General features: G+C 42.6%; 1 protein-coding gene across 2 annotated transcripts in view; it reads right to left on the bottom strand.

Moving 5' to 3' along the window:
• The window catches only part of ARFGEF3 (ARFGEF family member 3), a 184,107-nt gene that overhangs the window by 91,272 nt on the left and 78,192 nt on the right, over positions 1 to 14,643 (bottom strand). Inside the window, exons 6-9 of one of the 2 annotated variants that reach the window (XM_030316441.1) lie at positions 13,432 to 13,554; positions 9,691 to 9,733; positions 7,243 to 7,321; positions 128 to 232 (exon numbers count right to left, since the gene is read on the bottom strand). In XM_030316441.1, the coding sequence (XP_030172301.1) occupies positions 128 to 232; positions 7,243 to 7,321; positions 9,691 to 9,733; positions 13,432 to 13,554 (350 nt within the window). The remainder of the gene's footprint in view (positions 1 to 127; positions 233 to 7,242; positions 7,322 to 9,690; positions 9,734 to 13,431; positions 13,555 to 14,643) is intronic. The other variant, XM_030316442.1, reaches the window with a different exon arrangement.

The raw sequence follows: 14,643 nt of genomic DNA, 5'->3' as shown, positions 1-14,643 counted from the left end.
TCTAAAGCACGTGCCCACGGGCGAGATGACCAGTAGGTCACGGATGCCATGGGAGGGGACCCACACGCACGGCTAGAAGGGGAGAACGCTCGAGTTGGGGTTGGGGGGTGCGAGGACGGGTGCTCACCAGATCAGGTCTGTGAAACCTCTGTGCAGGTGCATGGACGGGGAGGAGCTGCTGAGCACGGACAGGATGCACTCGGAGTACAGGAGCTGTAGCTGCTGCTGGTCGCTACGGAAGAACAAAATCAGCGTGCAGACGCATGCCAGGTAAGGGCAAAATTGAAAAGGTGATGCGTGGGAAACGCTTGGAAAAATAGCAGGCGTTAGAGAAGTCTTAATTTGGGGGGGGAGGTTGGCATTATGGGTTGAATTGTATCCCCCTCCAAATTTATACGTTGGGAGTCCGAACCCCTGGTACGTCAGAACACACATCAGAACCGGAATCAGGAAGAATTTAATGTTCAAGCACATATTTACTACAGACATATGATACTTTGAAGAGAATTCATTCAAGAATCCTGGAATCCTGGAAGGGAATGGTCAGAAAAAAAAGGAGGAACTTGCTTTGAAAAATCTTTTGGTTGTGTCTCTTTTCTCATAACATAAAGTAAATAAATGCCAAAAGGAAGCTTCGTGCCCTCAGTTCATATAACTCCCAGGACGGTGGGGGGGGGGTGCTGGTGGTGGCAGGGAAAGGCAAGACCAGGGACAGGCAGACTAGAACCCTGAGACAGGAAGGAAGAGAAGTTAGCACCAGTCCCAAACTCCAGGAGGTCACATACACACACAACTGTCAAAGGGAGAAAGGTTGCACAGATCCAAGAGCAAGGATTGCAAGAGAGGGGCCCGTGGGTCCCTGGTTTAAGCGCTGTGTTAGATACCTTGGCGATCGGTCTCTGCAAAATTGATATCAAGCTGGCTGGCGAGCTATACGCCAAAGGCAAAATCCTGCCCATGGTCTCATGAACCAGACATGCTTTTCACGTTTTTAAAGGTTATAAAATAGTAACAGAAATGAACAGTGAGCAGAGGCAGAGGCAGTATGCGGCCCTTTACAGCAAACTCTGATCATCTCCTCGTCCAAAGAGAACTGTGTAATGATTCAGATAGTGAGTAATCCGAATACTAATGCCATTATCCTGAAGAAGGGAACTCCGCTCATATTTGGATGTACTCTACCACACCCCCTAAGCAGGGAAGAAGAGATGGGTAAAGGCTGAGTTTCCACGAAACTTATTACCATTTGCCAAGAGGAAGGTGGTGGTTGGAGGAAGAATAAGAAAGGCAAGACTGGGGCGCCTGGATGGCACAGTCGGTTAAGCGGCCGACTTCGGCTCAGGGTTCGAGCCCCGCGTCGGGCTCTGTGCTGACAGCTCAGAGCCTGGAGCCTGTTATAGATTCTGTGTCTCCCTCTCTCTGACCCTCCCCCGTTCATGCTCTGTCTCTCTCTGTCTCAAAAATAAATAAATGTTAAAAAAAAAAAATTAAAAAAAAAAAAAGAAAGGCAAGACATACTTAGCCATTTTGGGGCCAGGTCAGGACTTTCAGTTTCCATACTCCTACACCCACATGCTTCCCTACCCTTCTGAGCAAGACCTCGTTCCTGGCAGGAAGAGCACATTCTTCGTTAGAAGAGACTAGAGACTCTCTAGAGTCTAGACTAGAGAGACAAGAGACTACAGAGACAAGTAAACAAGTGGGTAAAGCACTGTGGAGGAAGTGCTACAGGTGAATGATTTAAACACAAGGTTCTAATGAGAGCACAGGAGTGGCATCGAATCCTTAGAAAGAGCCAGAAAGAATTTCTAAAGGAAGTGGTATCTTCACGGAGACCTGAAGTTCAAGTAGGAGTCTTGCCTGGCAGCGTGGGGGAGACAGTGTGTGTGTGTAGAGCACAGGGGAGAGGGTCTGTAGTTGGAGCGAAGTGTGAAGATACCATCAGCAAGAGGCAGGACTCGAGTGGTGGCAGGGGTCAGATCAGAAAGGGTCTTGGAGGACTTGTCCGGACAGTCAGGGCTCCTATGAGCATCTACAGGGTGTGCCACAGCAATATCGCAAGCTCAAGTAATCAGACCCCATGACAGACAGGATGCGTTGCCAAGGTAACTGGCCTGGGAGTCTCCTTGGAGACGGAACGCGGCAGCTTTTCTGTGGGCTGCGACAGTCTGGAAAAACGGGTGCCCGTGCCTCACATGAGTCACGTCATTAAAGGAGCTGTCTGAAATGTAAGCGAATTCCACACGTGCCCCTTGCTAGATCCACATATGCGTGTGCACAGTGTGTGCGTTTCTTATTTGTCTGACCGTAGACACACAAATATGTGAAAAGCACAAGGCAGAGAGAAGCCCAGAAACCAGCCAACTCTTTCAAAACACACAAGGAACAATCTGCCTACTTAGGAGTGTGGTGGGTCCCTTGGCCTGGTCTTCTGTTTGAGCATTTCATGGCTGGCAGGTTGAGTGTTGGCTGGGTTTCATTTGCTGCTCATCTCTGAATTTCTTCCCAGGCTCAAGATCCACGGGGAGCAACTCCCGTGAGTGGGCCAGTGGGCCGTGAAGGCTGAGCAACCACCCGTCCCGGCAAGGCGGCTGCAAGGGTAATCTGACGGCATGTTCTGGATCTCCGGAGTTCTTAATTTTTTTTTTTTTTTAATTATCAGTCATTTTGACCTTACCTCCCTTTGAGGTGGTTCAAATTTAGTTAGAAAAAGGAGAGAGGGAATGAAGTAATTGTGTGAGAAGTAGAATGGAATTAAATGCATGATATGGACACTTGGCCTTGCCTCAATGATTCTGAGAACGCTTTGGTGTAGAGCCCTCTCTGACACTCGGTACTGGGAAGAGAGGGGGGTAGGGAGAGGTTGGTCGGAGACCAACAGGCAAAGAATGAATACATATCTTTATGAGCCCAATTATCCTTCCAAAAACTCTTGGATTTAAAGAGCACCATGTAACTCGACGTGCCTAATACAGAGTTCTATGAATAACGCATCTCCAAGACATGTGAGTTGTTCTGTGTACCTGGACGCGTTTTGTGAATCCTCCCCCGAGACTGAACATATCATGAATACATACCCTGACAGAGCGAAAGCCCTGCGAGGTATTCGGGCGTTGATTTTGGAAATGGTCGTTGAGGGGAATAGTGGCCATAGTGTGATTTCGGAGGAAGAGGATATTTAGAAGGTGGGAGAATAAGAAGTTTAGCTAGTAGAAATAAGAGGAGTTGAGGGAGAAAAATCAGAAGAAATTGTAAAAGGCGTGAAAACTTGACAAGAAGAATAAACAGAACCACCAGACTGAAAGCAGCCAAGAGCATGGTCCTATCTGACCAGGTGGCCTTACAGGTCTTCCGTTTACATGGCATTGAGCGTGCGGCACCCCAGCGTCCTTGGCAACAGAACCCTCATCTTGGGGTAATGGAATCATGAGGCGAAAGACTATACTCAAACACGGTGAACAGGCTCCAGAGGCAGAATGATAACTGGGGAAATGCATTGAAAAACCAAGCAAGACTATGAGAATCCTATAAAAACCGTTAGGCTTCATAATGACATGCCTAAAGCCATCTTTAAGCCAATGACTAATGAGAAATCCTAGAAAAAACATGTATGTGTCACATGAATTACTTTTCCCAATGAAAGTCCACTTTAAGTCATGGAATGTTGTAAATATTGCAAATATTTATCCATAAAAAATTCCATTTGTCCCAATACTTCCTAGAAGATACCAATATTGAATCTCTATAATAATTACAGCAGATATAACCTAGGACTCCCCCAGATAAACTAGGTCATATGGTCACTCTACAGATGGAGGTCCCTAGGGCTGATGTTAGAGACATCCAGGTTTTTTAAAAAAAATTTTAATGTTTTATTTATTTTTGAGAGAGAGAGAGACAGAGTATGAGTGGGAGAGGGACAGAGAGAGAGGGAGACACAGAATCTGAAGTAGGCTCCAGGCACTGAGCTGTCAGCACAGAGCCCAGTGCGGGGCCCGAACCCATGAACCATGAGATCATGACCTGAGTTAAAGTTGGATGCTTAATTTACAGAGCCACCCAGGCACCCCTAGACATCCAGGTTTTAAAGAACCATGAACTTCAAGCCCTTACTGGACTCAGCTGAAGACTCTTTGCTGACCAGTGAACAATGGTATGTTTTAAAGCTATCATTTATAGATCGACAGATTTGTTCTGATTTTTCTTGGTGGTTACTTTTTAATTATTAATGACATAACTACCTCGAGCTTTTCTAGCACTTAAAACCTTAGTCTTCCCTTAGCAAACCACTCAGGGAAAAAATGTTGAGCTTATTTGTTTTTCCTTGCCTGCAAAGTAATGAACATAGTCTTTAAATTTTTCAAAGTTTTGATGGCCTTTGTTTTATTTCCTGCTAAGACCTAAGTGGGTGGGATAGGAGAAGCAGCATCTTTGACAGCGGGAAACCGCCTGGTTGCTGTCAGTGAGCTGCGGTGTTCCCCTGGTGAACATAAACAACTTCATAGGATGTTAATATCCGATGAAGATTCTCCACGATGGTGACAGAATAAGAGGCGAGCCAATCTACAAACAGGCTTGAATGGAGATTTAAAAAGAATTCTGTACAAACACAAAAAAGACCAAATATCATCCTCCCCTAGGAGTGACTCTTGCTTCTTCTACAATAAGGGCATTGGCTGGCTCCAATCTGCCCCCCTCCGCCAACAGCTTGATAAAAACTAAGATGCCCCATACCAGGTTTGCCCCTACTTTCTGACAGCACTCAATCCTTGAACAGACCCTCATTTCCTTTAACCCACTCCAAGTCACCTAACTCTGATTCCGATCCTATAGCAATCTCTCCTAAAATCCTTTGACTGGATACCATTGGCTCCCCATAGTATACAGACTCCCTTATTATTACAGGTAATAAACCTAATTCTGCTAACTTCAGGTAATTTTTGGCTACTGGGCATCAACTCTCTTTTAAGCAAATATTCTCATTTGATCATTACAAAAACCCTAATATAGTTTATATTACTAATATTATATTACATAAAAGAAAACAATAAATGATATATTAATTAATAGTAAATAATATATTAACTATTTTATTTAGGCTTAGGATATTTAAGCTTAGGATACATAAGCTTATGGTAGTTGAGAGCTCTGCCCAAGAGCTAGTAAAGAGCAGAACAGGGTTTTATCCAGCTAAACCACCAAAGATAACGTAGTTGAGCCAATAGTGGTTAAACACCATACGTGATTGTATTTTAGGAGAAAACAAGCCAATGAGAAACATATCCCAGCTCTGATATAACAGCTGGCTCTGCTATGGGGGAGAGGAGCTAGGCAGGGGTGGGGAGGAGTGAGCACTAGAAGAAATCTAAACCCTGGTCACAAACAGGTAGAGTGAATATATAACCTATCCCAGCCAGGACCCTGTTAAGAGTGAAGGAGGGTGATTAAAATCATAACGGATAGGCATAACGTGAAACTCTCCCAAGGTGATCGGGTCACATGGGGACTTCACAGATGGGGTTACGGTAGTTGGTGTTAGAGCCTTCAGGTTAGGGTAACAATCCGAGCCTCAGGCCTCCTGCCCCAACTCTCCGTGGTTAGGAAAGATGGGGACCCGAGCAGAGTACAGGAGAAGCCATCTACACATGCCATCTGCTGTCAGACCCATCCCTTTTGAGGAAAAATAATGTGCTGTCTAGAGTCCAGGGTGAGAGAGGCTTGAGGGTGGGGCTCTGGAAGAAGTGCTTTGCTTTTTGGCTTGTATTACCTATGGATTAAATAGATCTCTTCATTCTTTAAGTGCCTAACATGAAGAGAGCTTAATTTGGTCAAAATGTGCAAAAGGTGCAGGGGTGCCTGGGTGGCTCAGTCAGCTAAGCATCTGACTTCGGCTCAGGTCATGATCTTGTGGTTCGTGAGCTTGAGCCCCGCATTGCATTAGGCTGTCTGCTGTCAGCAAAGAGCCCGCTTCAGATCCTCTGTCAAAAATAAATTAACATTAGGGTGCCTGGGTGGCTCAGTCAGTTAGGCGTCTGACTTCGGCTCAGGTCACGATCTCACAGTTTGTGAGTTTGAGCCCCGTGTCGGGCTCTGTGCTGACAGCTCAGAGCCTGGAGCCTGCTTCGGATTCTGTGTCTCCTTCTGTCTCTGCCCCTCCCCTGCTCATGCTCTCTTGCTCTCTCTCAAAAATAAAGATTTAAAAAAATAAAAAAAAAATAAATTAATTAACATTAAAATACGTGCAGGCACAGGTGACCTAGAGGAACGATGGATACACTGATGTAGAGACCACTAGGCAAAAACCTCAACGAGTCATTCTAAGTTTAGCTCTTAAAAATCCCGAGTTTATTAGAAAAGAAACAAAAATGAACAAATCAACAAGTTTCTGCAGCTTTTCCAGCAAAGTGAGAGACCTCATTAATATTTCAAGTAGACTCTATCTCCCAACTTTTCACTATATATAAAAATTTTTAAGTAAAAGTTCTTTGAATTTTCAAGTATTCTAGTTACTAGTAAATGAAAGTGTCTTTCATAACTCAAAGGGCATTTCAGAATCTTACTGTGTTGTGGGAGTTTGCAATTAACTATGTATGTAGCTGGTAGAGACTTTTCATCTCATCTTGGAAAGTCTAGTCCTTTTACAATTTGGCTTTACTAGAAATGTATAAGTTAACTTATTAACCTACTGCCTGGAGAGTTGGAGCTGTGGATACCGTCTATATGACCTAATTATCAATGATTAAACTGGCATGCAAAAAAAGATGAGAGCAATGTGTTCTTTTCAGAGATATGCAGGTGAGTTCACAGGCTCAGGAAATGTTAGAAGAAATACAGAAAGACCATACAGGGCGCCCTTGCCCTTTAACAGAGGAGAAAAGCATAGCGCAGGGTGATGAGAAGACTATTTAGAGTCACACAACTGGGTTACGTCAACTAGCTTTGTCACATCAACTACCTGTCAGCCAACATTCTTCTCCCTCAGCTCCTTGCTCGAGAGATCAACTCTTCTTTGCAAGCTATTGTTTTCCCATTTCTCACGAGAAAATGATATCTTTCAGTCATGGTCTTTGGTAATGTGGGCTTGCCCAAAGTCACTGCATATATTTCTCAGGAATGACAGGTGAATACCAATGGGGGGAACCATCGTCCCTATAATCTGCAATCTGAAGTGATTCTGTAGGCCAAAGTTACCTCAGAAACGGACCTCCGATGAATAAGAACACCAGTGTTGAAGGCACTTACTTGATGGCGGCTTGTAGCTTCTCACACAGAACGGTGAGCACAGAGACAAGGTCATCACAAAGGGACTCAACTGTTGACCCTTCAAACAGAAGAGGTTATAAGCATTAGACATTGGCAGAGGGCACTAGAAGCTTCCCCAACAGTCCTTCCCATCCTCGGCTTTTGATGTGTTTGGGAACAAAAAGGTGGCGTTCAGATGCTGAGCCTGCCTTAGGTCACCAGAATCATCATAGAAAATATAAGTATTCATTTCTGAAGGAGAATACTGAAAATACAGTTAAGAAAATGATAGATGTTTCTTATCATACGTAAGACTCATTTGCACTTAACAAAAGATACTTTGATTAAGAAACAACACAACTGACCACGATTTTCTCAATATTTAGGCCAGCAGACTACCCATGTATCCCTTATTCTGACCTTTGGAATTTCTGGGTCATTTGACCACACTTGAGTGGTATCAAAGAGAGAAATGTGGCCGCATGGAAGAAACTAAGGAACTCGGGAAAGAGGGCACAATAACTTAGTCATCATCTTCACCACTTGTACTATTCGTCTCGCATCCTCAGGGCACAGGGTTGTTAATGGAGCAACCAATGTCGGAAGAAATGATTTTCCCTCCAAACATATTCATGTCCAGAAACCAGCAACCAACTCCCACAGAAGCACTGAATGTACTGGAAAAAAGGCTGACATTTAGAGTCTGCTCAAGTACTGGTGCACAACTTGCTGAGCGCGTGGGCTCAGGTAAGCTCCGGTTTTCCCTTCGGCAGAACGGGGACAAACGATCCCAACCTCACAGAATTGTTGGGCCAAGTGCAGTAACAAGTGGAAGCATTTGCTTTGCCTGTAACAGACACCTTTAAAGAGCTACACAAATGCAGCTAAGTATTTGATGAACGTATAGATGAAACAATGACCATGAGGTCGAGGAAAATGGAGGAAAATGGCGAGAGCATAAGAGAGGAAAAGACCATAAAGTTGGAGGAGGACATGGAAGAGAAATGGCTAATCGTCAGAATTCATGACCTTCGATGCCGAAAGAAAACCTGAGAAGTGACAAGGTACAGTGTACAAGGTACACAAGGTACTGTGACAAGACACAGTTACAAACAAATAAAACCGTAAGTAGCCCCAAAACTCAGGTTTAGGTAAATGTCAGTGAGTCCGTTCATTTTTAACTGATGTGTATTTTTAAAGATCTGTCTTTGACCAAGAGGACTTGAACCTCTTTTTTTGGCTTATGAAACCAAAGTGAAGATTTTATGGGAGCTGCAATTGCCCAAAGAGGGAAAGAGTTGGGTGGGGCTGGTCACTGGGAGCTCCCACAGGTGGCAAGATGCTGACGCACATTCCGGTGGGTCTGTGGCCTGAGAATGGAGCAAGGGGCGATTAAAACAACACGCTCGGGGCGCCTGGGTGGCTCAGTGGGTTGAGCGTCCACTTGAGCTCAGCTCGTTTGTGCCCTGCATCGGGCTCTCTGATGTCAGCACAGAGCCTGCTTCCGATCCTCTGTCCTCTTCTCTCTCTCTCTGCCCCTCCCCCCCCTCAAAAAAGAAAAAAACAAACAAACATGAAAATAAATAAACAAAACAACATGATGCTCAAGCAATGCCTTCAGAGATGGCTTGACATCTTTCTCATTTCCTTCCTTCACTGTTTCTCTTAATTGTGGCTGCTTGGCTGTTTCTCTCTGTCCCTTTCGTTCCCCTTTTCATCCTCTCCTCCCCTTTTCTTATTATGAACAAGCGAAAATATCAAAGAAAAGCAGATTTTCCAGTAGTTTTTAAATTACTGAATAAAATCTGAAATAAAATATAGCTCAATTTTTTTTTAATGAGATAATTTGGATATTTCATACCTCTTTCAGAAAACAATACCACCAAACTAAAAACAAAAACAAAAAACCAACTGCTTGGCAATTTTATGTAGACCTTTGTTTTTCCTTTTCCTCTGGGTCAGAAGGAAATTCCCTACCTTGATTTCGTCTGTTATTTAAACTGAGCTGTCTGTCCTGTAAGACTCCCTGTGAGGTTCCTTTTTATATATATCAAAAAAATGGCACTTCATAAACTTACTTCTGGTGCAATAACCCTGTGCCAGTCAGGTTTCCATAACCTTCCGTCCAATTCTCATTTTACCAATGAATAAACCCGACTTCAAGGAGAACAGCAACGACAAAAAAAACCTAGGCTCCAACAGGAAGATGTATGAAGAATTAATATCCTTCGGATGGTTGGTACAGAAAGAGGTGTAGCTGGCATGGGGTGCAGGGACAGAAGGGAGATTAAGTAACAGCTAATGAATTGCCAGTAAGGCAAAGGTAAGCCGAACCTCCGAGAACGGTGAACTAACCTGGGAGTTCCCACTCATCTTTACACCCCCAGTGCCAAGCACACAGTTGGCACCCGCTTCTTAAATTGCACTAGCAAAAATCGAATCCAATACCTTGATTCCTGAATTCCTGTGGGACGTCCGGGTTTTCAATAATCTAGTGAGGGAGACACACAGAACAATTAGGAGACTCAGGCGTGACAATTTCTGACTCTTAGGCAATGGAAAATTTTAGGAAACAAATGTCATTCTGAGCGCTCTGGGGCTCAACTAACTTACCTAAGTGCACCCTCCAGGTCTTGATAGCATTACTCATGGTTTTTGTGAAAAGACTCTGATGTCTGGAACCGAGCTCATCAGTTCCAAAAATAGTTCATTCAAGAGTCCACAGTCTTCCCAGAAATTTAAGCCCGTTATGCACTTTATTTATGATTCCAGGGTGCTGAGCTGGGACTTAGAGCCATACCTATGTAAACAGGTTACCTTTGTACAGACAGTTTGTCCCAAGGTCACAGATGACACTTTGATTGGCACCTAATGAATACAGACTCTTAATAATAAGAAGGATCAGGTTTCTGAACTTTAAAATACAGGTTCAAAGATGACTGCTGGTCAGAAGCACTTACTTCCTATTTGATGGGGGATCATATTAACTTCCAACTGTCTGACCAGACCAACCACTCTGGGCTGTGGCTAGGCAGGTGTAGAACTATCGGGGTAGAGACAGAACCTTGGGGGAGGGGAGAACAGGAAGGGAAAGACGTTTACTATTAATTAGGCCCACTTCCTATTGCAAAGAGAATTTAGTGACTACTAAAAGGAGAGTAGAAGCCTCTTAGGTCCCCCACATCTGAGCACTGGAAAAGAAGAGAGCATTTTCAGGCTAATCAACTACCAGACTTGTAAATCATCCCAGGGCACTGTTTTGTTTTTTAAACTTGTTACAGGCACACATCTTTCCTATTCTTTGTTCCTCAATTTGAAAGCTCAGCTGCTTCCATAGCATTCATTGTGAAATGCCGTGTCAATGTCTACAGCTCAGTGAGTGGCTAAATACAAGTGTACAACAGCATTTTCTGGAGGAAATACATCTGAATCGTTTTTAAAGGACAAGAGAAACACTACCACCTACCCCTTAAGAATTTACGTGAGGCATTTTTGCTTTTTGAAATTAGTAACTTGAAATTTCACAATGGCTTTCATCATCTAAATAATTCAATAACAAAGCTTGATAATAACTGCGGGATCCTGATGATACAAAATCAAACTGCATAATCTTTCCTGGGAGTGGGGATAGACATTAGGTTGAAGATACAGTTGGACCCTTGAACAATATGGCGGTTGGGAGTACCAATCACCCCTTATGGCTGAAAATGTGTGTGTAACTTTTGACTCCCCCAAAACATGAGCACTAACAGCCTATTATTGGCCAGAAGCCTTACCAATAACAAAAATAAGTCAATTAACACATATTTTGTATCTTATATGTATTATATTCTGTATTCTTATATTAAAGTAAGCTAGAAGAAAAGTGTTATTAAGAAACTCATAAGGAAGAGAAAATACTGTACTGTATTTGGAAAAAATCTGTATATTAGTAGACCCAGGCAGTTCAAACCCATGTTGTTCATGAGTTAACTGTACATTTCATGCTAATGCTTTTGGCAGTCTAGATTTATTTTCTTTTCATTGTATTTAAGTCTTCCTACTTCTGATATGGCCCATGATGTCTTCCTGTGATGGGTCATGCTACATATCTTCCCCAGGTAATGTGAGGTTCCCATGGGAGAACATAAACTCTCCTTCGAATGAACCTCACTGTGCCTATAGACCTCTTCCCTTTAATCGCCATTCTTAGCTGACAAAACTTACGTCTCTCTCTAGTTGACATCACAAATGCTACAAATATTGGGATCCTGAGAATTGTTTTTCTGGGACATGGACACATCTCCCGGGACTGCATGAGTAATAGAAAGGAAATAACAGGAAATGCTAATTTTCCACCTAATTTGGGATCTTGCCTCAGGCTGGGTAAGTCCAGATGGTCAGTGATGAGCAGGACCAGAGGGCTGGTTAGACATACAATACCAGGGACAGAGGCAGATAACCCTGTCAGTTTTTATTTTCTTAAAGATTTTATTTTTAGGCAATCTCTACACCCAACATGGGGCTCACACTCATAACCCTGTGATCGAGAGTCCCACACGCCACCAACTGAGCCGGCCAGACACCTCACCATCTAAGTTTTATCCAGACCTCTACAGCTTTACCTGTTACCGTTCTTCTAGAAGAACAACATGAGCTAACAGGCTAAGTCATTTTACTTGAAACCAAATACCTTCCTACTTAAAAATTTAAAAATAAGATTAAGTGAACTAACATAAGTGAAATCACTTTGAAATTACAAAGTTTCATTTAATGGTTCCTCTTAAGACATTCAGACATCATTTCTATTATAGTATTTCGTCATGTTGCCATTTAGCAAGGATGAACTATGTATGATTAATATAAGATTCTCAACATCTGAGGTTTATCTCTAGTAAGATGTGTTTTTAACAATTTTTTCTTAAATGTTTTTTCCCTTAGCATGTTTTCCATTTACAATGTGAATTTCTTTTAAACTACTATTCCCACATTATCATACTCAAAATCCTAGTATAAATGAAGTCGTTTTTAACAAAAGGTAAGCTAACGTCATGTCAAGATAAAACAATTTTTTAAAATAGAAACTTAGGCTTCGGACACAGCAAACATTGAAAAAAAAATCAGTATTTGCTTTTTCAGATTAGTGTGGTATTTTCAACACTGGCTGTTGCAGTCACAGTTAGGAGCCTAGGGGTTCAGTGATGGTTCTTTCACTGATAAGCTCATTCATTTTAGATTTCAATTTCACCTCTCTGGGCTTCATCTTCCTCATCTGTAAAATGAGGGCTAAAAGAATTTGACTAGGTAAGCTGGAAGGTTCCACTCAACTCTATAAATTAGAAAATAATTGAAGGTAAAAATTAGAAATGATTTTAAGTGAAACATGAGACCTTAATTTCTGTAAAGTTAACTCATGAGATGTTTCAGGCTGCCACTGAGATTCCTTATTCTAAAAAATAATAAAGTGTTCAATTCAGAATACTTCTTGCGGATTTCAAAAGAAGTTTAACCTGAATTCTTCAGAGGCAGATTTAAAAAACCAACCACACACCTATTTTGAACAGGAATCATCTCTTCATTAACATTCCCAAAAGACAGGATATACAAGAAGCCAGTTACGTTTATATTTTTCCCGGGAATGCTCATTTTAGACAATCTGTTCAAGTTTGGATCAATAAGCTCTAATCGGCTTTGATGACAGAGAGAAGTCAAATCCAGCTTCTCCCCCCCCCACCCCACCCCAATCCCCCCATGGTACCAGCAGGTGAAGGAAGACCCCCCTCCCCCCGCACAATCTTTTAGTTAACGGAGAGAAACACAGACACCAAACCTTAAAGCATGTAATCGACTGCTATTAACTTTTCCTAATTTTGAATTCACTTCTGATACTTCTTAATATATCAGTCCAGTGTTTTTATATAAAAGCTTTCAATCTGAGTTTTAAAAAATGATTTAAAAAGACAAGTGAATTATAAAAGAACGACTGAAAAAAAGAGTAGAAACCATAAAGAGAAACGACTCTCAAAGCTTTAAACAGGCAAAAATATACTTAAAGAGCTTAATTTATATGAATCGATGCTCTTCTAAACCAAGCAAGCCCTTCCTACTGTTTCAGCAGGAAGCAGCCCCGGCAGGGGGTGAGGGAGGGAGCGTCTAGGATGTGGAACACACAGCATGCAGTTACACAGAGACACCGGCAACATTGCTCACCGTATTTTCCTGCCTTTGTCGTAACTGTAAAGCCAAGTCACCCAGCATTTGACTGAGAGTTGCCCGCACAGCCGTGTTTATACTACGCTGGTGACAGCTACATATGTATGTCTCAATGCACACCTGGTAAAGAAATAAGATAGCAACACACACGCTCTGTAGATAACAGTTCATTACCAACATGCTTTGGAATTAACCGGAGAAGCTATTAAATCCTCCTCAAATAGAAAGTCAGCCTGTTTTAGGACTAATTATCCATGAGTGCTATAAATATTTACAATCCCGGAAAATCTGTTTTTAAGCCTATAGGAAAACTAACATTTTCCCAAATATTACCACTCTTAGAAGCTTATTATTCTGAGCATCATAGGAAGATGCAAATTAGTGAGTTTTAGATATGCCAGATAATGCTATCTAGGGCAAACTCAGGTGGCTGGAAATTAATCAGGAAAAGCTCCTTCCGTGGCAAAACAGGAAAGGAATGTATGAGCTTCTGAGTTATGAAGGGTGGGAAACGGGTTAGTGAATCCCTTTCTCCTGCACTGTAAACAAGCTTGATCTTGGATTCACTCTCTAGCTGTGTCCTTCTGCAAACTTGGTAAAGGTGGACCATCGGCTACGTGACTGGGCAGCATGGCTTGGGGTGAAGGTGTCTCTTAATTACTAAGCTGCATCTGAATTGGGAAAGCTGTGGATGAACTTCCCAAACCTGTGAAAAGTCACAGGTTTCTGTCCCCTGGGTGAACCCTGTCATTGCTCACAGCCTCTGAGGGACATTTCCTAGCTCTGTTCGTGGGGTTTTTACAGAAATTCTGGTTCTGACATAGTTGCAACATGGGAGCTCCTAAGCCAATGTGACTGCACCCATCAAGGTGGCTCTCATCTTCTTGCTCCAAGGCTGACATTTGAGAGCACAGACTAGCCTCTGGACTGTTCCAAGGACTCCTGTGAGACAGAAATGCCGGCCAGTGTCCTGCTTCTACTCCCTGTCCTGTATCTGCAAAGCAGATTGGGTTGTGCGAGTCTGAATGTCTAGTTGGACCTGAGAAGATTCCCTGGTGGCTGCAGCTTGGAGGAATCCCAATTTGAAAAAAACAATATCCCTCATTTGATGATGATGATGTTTAATGTCATGACTTTTCAGGTTTTACTCCCTGTAATTCTTCCGGAAGCTATAGGAATGGGTGTCACAATAAATACATGCTTTTAATT

This window comes from Lynx canadensis, chromosome B2, assembly GCF_007474595.2.
Source record: "Lynx canadensis isolate LIC74 chromosome B2, mLynCan4.pri.v2, whole genome shotgun sequence".
NCBI classification, from domain to species: Eukaryota; Metazoa; Chordata; class Mammalia; order Carnivora; family Felidae; genus Lynx; species Lynx canadensis.
The sequence above is the reverse complement of the archived record's forward strand: the minus strand, read 5'-3'. Positions and strand labels throughout refer to the sequence as shown.